The sequence below is a fragment of the Lupinus angustifolius genome, chromosome LG08 (assembly GCF_001865875.1).
Source record: "Lupinus angustifolius cultivar Tanjil chromosome LG08, LupAngTanjil_v1.0, whole genome shotgun sequence".
Classification (NCBI taxonomy): domain Eukaryota; kingdom Viridiplantae; phylum Streptophyta; class Magnoliopsida; order Fabales; family Fabaceae; genus Lupinus; species Lupinus angustifolius.
In genome coordinates this window covers 20,863,420-20,871,391 of record NC_032016.1, presented here as the reverse complement: position 1 = coordinate 20,871,391, position 7,972 = coordinate 20,863,420, and the positions used below count along the sequence as shown (strand labels likewise).

General features: G+C 34.1%; 1 protein-coding gene across 1 annotated transcript; it reads right to left on the bottom strand.

Annotated features, from left to right (window-relative positions):
- LOC109355197 (NAC transcription factor 56-like) lies at nt 4,786–7,702 on the bottom strand. Its single transcript, XM_019598207.1, has 3 exons — nt 7,390–7,702; nt 6,749–7,059; nt 4,786–5,933 (listed from the first exon to the last, which is right to left on the bottom strand). The coding sequence occupies exons 1-3, from the start codon at nt 7,571–7,573 to the stop codon at nt 5,328–5,330; spliced, it is 1,101 nt and encodes a 366-aa protein (XP_019453752.1). The 5' UTR covers nt 7,574–7,702; the 3' UTR covers nt 4,786–5,327.

Sequence of the window (7,972 nt, the reverse complement as noted above, 5' to 3'; positions counted from 1 at the left end):
TTGCTGACTCCCCTCAACAGTCCTTTTTTGCATAGTTCTGTCATGCCACGCACACTCATATGTCCCAAACGCATGTGCCATAATTTTGTCTCTGAATCTATTGAGATCTCTTCAGCTACTCCAACAACTCCACTTACAACTGTTCTCCCTAACAACTTGTAAGTGTTCCCTGTAGTCCTTTTACCCTTCATCGCAGTCAGAGCACCTTTTCATACTCAAAGAATATCATTGTTCCCATCAACTCTATAGCTAAACCCTTTGGCCTGCAATGTCCCCAAAGAAATCAAATTCTTCTTCAAATCTGGTATGCGTCTAACCTCACGTAACATCTTCACTACACCATCATCCATCACAATTCTGAGTTCTTCCATACCAATAATTTCACATGCTTTATTATTTCCGAGATACACGAAACCAAAATTGGCTGCCTTGTATGTGGTGAATCATTCTTTGTTTGGCGTCATGTAGTGGGAACAACCAATGTCAAGTATCCACTCATCTGTACTATAAATTGATGATATAGATAGTAGATCAACTTCACTACTGTAACCAGAGTCATCTTTCTGTGCAACATTTGCAGATGTAGATACTCCATCTTTCCCCACCGGCTTGCTAGGACTCCATTCATTGGGACAATCCTTTTTATAATGCCCAGTCTGTTTGCACTTGTAGCACTCTACTGGTGTTCTGCCCCTGGAAGTTGGTCTTTTCCCTTTGGCATGACCTCCTCTGCCTTGTCTCCTCCCACGCACTTGGCTCCCTTTCACATACAGACCATCACCCTGAGACCCTTCACCTACATTCTGTCTTCTTTGAGTGTGGGACAGAAGTGCAGATGTGATCTCATCCAGTTTGATTGAGTCTTTCCCGTACGTCAATGTTGTCACCAAGTGTTCATAGGAATTTGGCAAAGAACACAGTAATATTATTGCTTTGTCCTCATCATCAACCTTCACATCAAGTTTCTGCAAGTCATTGATCACTTGATTAAAACTGTTGAGATGTTGTTGCAAATCAGCACCTTCCTGCATCTTCAGGCCATAGAGTCTCTGTTTCAAATACAGCTTATTTGTTAGAGACTTGGACATGAACTGCTTCTCTAATGTCTCCCACACCTCTGTTGGTGATGTCAGATCCATAACATGATACATCACCTCATCTGATAGACAAAGCCTTATGGTTCCCGCAGTCTTCTCCTTCAACTCTTCCCAATCTAGATGATCCATACCCTCTTGTTTATCCTCACGTAGCGCCTTTGATAGACCTTATTGAACCAACACATCCTTAACCCTCCTTTGCCACAATCCAAAATTACCAGTTCCATCGAACTTCCCCACCTTGAATTTGGCACCTGGGTTAAGAGTCATCTGATACCAATTATTGGGAACAAGCGAACAATCAAATAGTAAAGAGTATAGAGACAAGAAAATAACACAAGAAATTTGGTAACGAAGTTCGGCTAATTGTGCCTACGTCCCCGGGAGCGTTGAGCGGCTACCACTATATATTATTAGAGAATAAGGATTAGTGTTTTACTATTCTTCTTCTTGTTACATTAGGTTTACATAACATCAATATATATATAGTTCTTGTTGTTACCGTACCATGTTCCAACAGTTCTCTACCTCAACCCCTTTACATCAGCTCAAGCCCATAATTTGTATTGTTGTTATCTAGAAATATGAGTCATTGCAGAACAAGTATGAATGAGAGATCATATATTAACAATGTATAAATCTCATACACTTTTGTTATATACATTTTTGTTCTCATTGGTTTTTTCGTCCAAACATTTAAATTCATAGATTGTTAAGCCCAATTCATAAGCTCAAATCACATGAAACAGCTTAACCAAAGGACATAAAAGAAGCATAACGTCAAGGACTAAAGATATGTATTTAAAATTTATAGGCATTGAAAAGCAACTTTTTTATCTGGAAACCTAAATGGAAGGTTATTCATTTATTCTTATTCACGAGGATCAAACCATATATAGATTATCTTCTTCTTTTTCCTTTTATTTGTAAGGTGAATAAGACTATAAATGATTTAGTGTAGATGTGGTAAAAGTATTCATTTAATCACGATTCCTCCAGTCCATTCATTAAATGGAAACAGGGTTAAATGGATTAAATTGGATTTAGTCATGTTTACTAATAGATGATTAATAATTCATCCAAAAACATTGTTCAATCCATTAAATCCATCTAAAATTTAAAACAAATTACTTAGTACCTAATTTGTTCAATCTATTAGGGCCTATTCTGACTTCGATTCGATATGTGGGCCTAAATCTAATCCGACTTGAGCGATCTAAACACTAATATTGATACTAACATCGGCCTTGACATTATGCTCATACTTAATGTTGATATTGACCTTAAGAGCAACACTACAATTGACATTGACTTATAGCAAAGTATTGATCTCATTCTAAAATCTAACATTAGCCCCAATACGAAGTCAACATTAGCCCTACATTAGACACCGATGTCAACCCAGGTTGAACATCTATTCCAACTTCGAGCTAATAAGTTAGCCTCTTATTTAAAATAAGTCAAACTCAAACTTCAAATTTGACCCATTTAAACAAATGGGCCACATTTTTAATTCACAGGTTTGTACTTCATGTGTTTGGTTTGCCTCTGCTTATCCCCACTCCAATTTATAATGACTTTAATTAGCAATAGTCCACTTTAATTAGATTGGAATACAGGCAGGTTATCATGGTCTTTTTCATTTCATATTTTATTTAATTCAAGGATAAGATTTTATAGACTTTAAGACCGTGTGATAGCGTCATGCACAACTCAAGGATAGCAATATAGCATTAACATTGCAACTCATTGTTATGATATCTATTCCGAAATGAAGCACATGTGATGCTAAATTTATAAAGTTAATTTGTATTCTTTCCTAGAATGGAAATGCAATTAATGGAGTATTAAATTTGTGTGGTTTATTGATAATGATTCATATAAATGATAAGAAGAATGGTCCCCTCGAGTTTTAGCCAGAAAGAAATGCAAGTAGTGAATGAGGTCGACTTTGATGTCTATTTGTATGACCTATGGGGTTGTGAAATATACATAACTACGTCTTATCACTCCCAAGAGAGAAAATGACATCCCAACTCAAATATCTCTTATCTTTTTTTCAGATTAAACCAAAAATGGCATAAGTATAAACTTGGAAAGTAAAGGAATGATATTAAGATCTATGGTTCAGGTATAATAACATTATAGTATGTTAGGACAACTTTATCTCAAATTTTCACGACTTAACTTTGAATAGTCGAAGTTTAATGTAATTTTCAAATACAGAAGGTATTGACTAAAAAAGGTAAAATATTCAGCCTAATTAATTTTCAACTTAATTAATCTTATGAATGATGATATATTCTTTTTTCTTGATTTCTAAGAGTAATAACCTCTTTGTGATGGACTAACCCCTTGGGGTTATTATCATAACTCAGAATTCGAGTCTACCGTTTTATTTTAATTATGCCAAGCTCCTTTAACTTAACACGTTCAAGCACTCATTTGTAGTGATGATCATAAATGAGTTTTATCCAGGATTGTTTATATATACATATTCTTAGTTTACAAGTTTTTTTTATAAAATAATTGTGTTTGGATAACGAGTTTAATTTATAAAAAAAATCTTAAAAACCATAGAAATAAGCACACAAAAAAACAATACGTTCAAGTTTTGACGGGTTAATTATTTTTTTGAGCATATAATGACATATTATAATCTTAATATTAAAACAATTTATATCAAACACATATTTTATATATATATAGGCAACTAGGTACTATTTTCTTATAATCTTGAATGTTACTTTTTTGCTTCTAGGATAGATACTAATTAAAGTTGGAACATTTCTAGATTTTCTTTCTACTACTTTCTGTGCTACTAACAAATTGTTGTGATATTTATCTGTGAATATGTCATATTGATTAGGTAGGGTGAAGTGTCAGAGTTTCTTGAGATGTCGTATACTTGAATTGCCAAAGTGAGTTTAGAGTTTGATGTATACATTACGATTGGAATGTAGTAATGAAAAGAACAGGTAGCTTATCCTGAGATATAGGGGTAGCTGTACTAACCATTGCTGGTTTTAGAAGGGAGAAAATAAGGAAATTAAAATAGACAGCATCAAAATCAGGTCCTCATGATCATCATGGAATCATTGCATCATATACCACAAATATTTAATAATATTATGAATTAGGAAACGTTAATTTGACAAGGTTCATCATCTTAGAGCATAGAGGATCCCAAGCATGGATCACATTTCCTCAGGTAAATATAATGTCACCATATATCAAATAATACATGAAGAGATACTTTGTTTGCATAGTTATCGTCAGTGTATCAAACTTCAATGATAATTATTGCTTTTCCGGAAAATTAGCATGTATTTATGTATGTAATTTTTAACAATAGAGTTGTTTGGTAAAATAATTTAGAAATAGCTGAAATTTGAAAGTCGATTAAAAATATATTATTTCTTCAATTAAATATAACTAAAGTAAATATTTTAAGGCTAGACGAATTATATAAAATTCTTGTTTTTTTAATACTACCTCACCCATTGAGACTGACTCTAGGTGAAATGATAAAGGTTTTAATTAACAAGCCAATAGCTTCATGCATAGACTTGATGCAAATTAGCTGCCATATTTTAAAAGTGGAAATTCATAATAAGAAAAATGAGAGAGGATAAATGGGTAAGGGTCGAATATTCACACTTCCTATCCACTTACTATTGTGCTAGTGTAAACTTCAAGCTTAACATATTTGCTGATACAGATATACAAACCACAAATACAATCAACTTTCTTGCATAGTTCAACTGTATATGATCTCTATATATACAAAGTTTTTCATTAATTTGTACCCTAAAACAAAGTATACAATAACTTATTCCCCCCATCGTTCTTCTGAACATTTGTACATAAAGAGCATCCTCATTTTCTTCTTTACATACAAATAGAACAAGCAAATATCTATATATGTATAAAGCTAATTATACATTTAAATAAAAATAATGCATGGCCTCACCTAATTATGAGTGTTATTGCTTGGAGTTATACCTTCAAATGGTTGAAGGAATGTGAAGCCATCTATTTGATTAGACTCTACCTTCCATACTCCTAACAAAAATCTCAATAGCCCATTAAAATATTTACAATCTAATTAGCAAGAGAACGAGGCCCCAGCAAAGGATTACTTCCACCCTCTTAGTTCAATAATATTTGCATCAATAATATAAGTATAACCATCATATTAATTACCCTCTGAAGAAACACAGAACTGAGCTAACCATACCAATTCATCCCTTGTATTTGATATGGTGTCCGAAATAATCCATCTCCTATGGAACCCAGCATTGTTTGTTGCTGTTGCTGTTGCTGTTGTTGCATTGAATTAGGTGTTTGTTGTGGAAGATGGTTAAGCAAGGTTGCAATGGAGTTAACAGTAGCAGTGCCATTTTCTTCAGACCTCACAACATTGCAATCCCCAGCAGCACTGTCCATAAAATTGAACCTTTTGTTACACAATGAGGTACCATCCACATCTTCATTATGACCATTATTCCAATATAGTGATGAGAGTGTTCTTTTGGAGGCAGTGTTTGAGGTTTCCAAATGAGAAGATATGGCATTTGTTGTGTTCATCCCACCATTGCCTAACATCAACCCTTCTAAGAAGTTTTGGTCATTTTCCAACAATGCACCATTAGTATTATTACTAGTGTAGGTTGTGGACATCTTTGACAAGTGAAACCCCATATTCATATGGCCCACGTTGGATGAAGGTAACCCTCCAATCATGTCATCCATGGAATCATCCCTCTCATGCTCCATAGGTGACCTTTGTGTATTGCTTTTCTGGTAGATTCTGCACAATACCCAATCATCCAACTGCACAAACACACAAACACAATATGATTATCATCCCATTTAAAAATAATCCCTCCATTTCATATCTTTTAATGTTTTAACCTTCTTTTTTTGTTTTTCTAATTCTTTTTCATGATTTCAAAAAATCAATACAAATTTATACTAACCCTTTGAATATAATAATTTTAATTAAATTGTATCAAATTTTTACATTATTTGTTAAAATATATGCATCATAGTTATCAAACTTAGATCAGATTGATCAAGTATCAGCAACCGAACACCTGACCAGTCTGAGTTATTCAATTGACCGGTCATGCATCAAAGCTAGTATAAGCCTATTGAACTCTTTCAATTTAAGCATAAAATCAGTGACTTAATTGATTTCACGGAACTCATTCAATCATTTTAAGAATATGACAACAACTTTACTTTGAATGAATTTTTTTAGGTATTATCAACTTATTTGTAGTTATATTTATCATTATTCTAATTACATTTCTTACTACAAAATCTCCTTGTTCAATTAAATTTTAAAGTTATTTGTGCGTTTTTTTGGTTGCGATTAAAGCCTAAAACTTATGTTGTTTTATTATTATTTCAACTTATTTGTAATATTTTATTGTGATAAAACTTTTCTAATTGATATTTTCTTATTTGTGCACATTCAAGAATAGTTAATTTAAAGATAAAAAATGATTTTAACTTATGGTTGTTTATTATATAGTTCTGGTTGGGGTTTTGGTAAAGAGTCGTACAACAACATTAGTCATCAGTTTTTGCAACAAATTAAATAAAGCACTGAGAAAGATTTTTTAATATGAAGAAGTGTTTACCCTTAGGGAATTTTTCTTGTTTCCCAAGTCACATCCAGGAGGCTTATTATTGGTAGGCTTGTTATCAGCAATTCGGTATTCATGCATGATCCAATTGGTCTTTATCCCTCTTGGTGGCTTCCCACCATAGAATACCAAAGCTTTCTTCACCCCAACCTTCTGGGCCCCACTAGATGACAACACTGGTTTATCTGTTCCTGTTGCCTTCCAATATCCAGAAGTTGCAGCTCTGTTTGGCCTTGCTCCATTCGGGTACTTCCTGTCCCTTGGGCTAAAAAAGTACCACTCTTGCTCCCCAAACGATGCCTTAGCTGCAAAATTAAACCCATTTTCTTTTGGTTAAATTAAGCTCAACTCAATTCATGTTCCACTAAATTACATCTACAACTCCTCTTTATTCAAAAAGTTCTTTTTACGAGTTAAATTTTAAACGAAAAAAAAGTGAAATGAAATGTCTGAGAATGACTTGTGAGATGACTCTAAAATATTTAATTTTCTTTTATTTCTGTCCAAAAAAACAACTCGTAAATGGAAAGGTTATGTAAAGACAGTGCAATTACACCCACGTTATAAAAATCGTGGAGGTTGGTGTTTTGAATAGAAAAAATGAATCTTTGGGTATTTTGAAACATATAAATTACCTGGTAGTTCCCATGGATCGAATTTATAGAGATCAACATCGGCGATTATAGATGCAGGGAGAGGATCAGAGGAAACCTTTTTCTTGAGGTAGTGAACAACGAGTTCCTCATCTGTTGGGTGGAACCGGAACCCAGGTGGCAGGTTCGGTTGTTGTGAATCGATCGATGACTCAGTACTCTCCATGCTTTTGTTCTTTCTTCTTAACTGAGTTGGATTCACAGTTCCAATTACAATGGTTTTGGCTATGAATTCCACAATAAAGACAATACGAATGTTTTACTTTCTGTGAAGTGAAGGTGAAGAAGACCATGATTTTATATGGGTACGGACATAATCACCTACGAACAATTCCATTGTAATTTCTGGCGGTGCTCCACTGTGTTATGCCACGTCAAAGAGGGAAGGGCAGATTAGTCTTTTGGTTAATGAGGTGTTTGACACTGGTTAGGCGAATGGCTGCGGGTGCCAGAGAAGGTGATGGTGTAATAAACTTTGAACTTTTGGCCGTCAAGAGGACGACACGTAAGATTTGATAACATGACAAATTGACACGAGGCCGTGGCTCACAAATAACCCCACTCT

What these genes read in the sequence shown, in the direction of transcription:
- LOC109355197 (XM_019598207.1), bottom strand. Translation starts at nt 7,573, where the DNA reads ATGGAGAGTACTGAGTCATCGATCGATTCACAACAACCGAACCTGCCA. An exon ending in CGATCCATGGGAACTACCAG is followed by an intron (nt 7,060 to 7,389) that starts GTAATTTATATG and finishes TTAATTTTGCAG; the next exon opens with CTAAGGCATCGTTTGGGGAG. An exon ending in ACAAGAAAAATTCCCTAAGG is followed by an intron (nt 5,934 to 6,748) that starts GTAAACACTTCT and finishes GTGTTTGTGCAG; the next exon opens with TTGGATGATTGGGTATTGTG.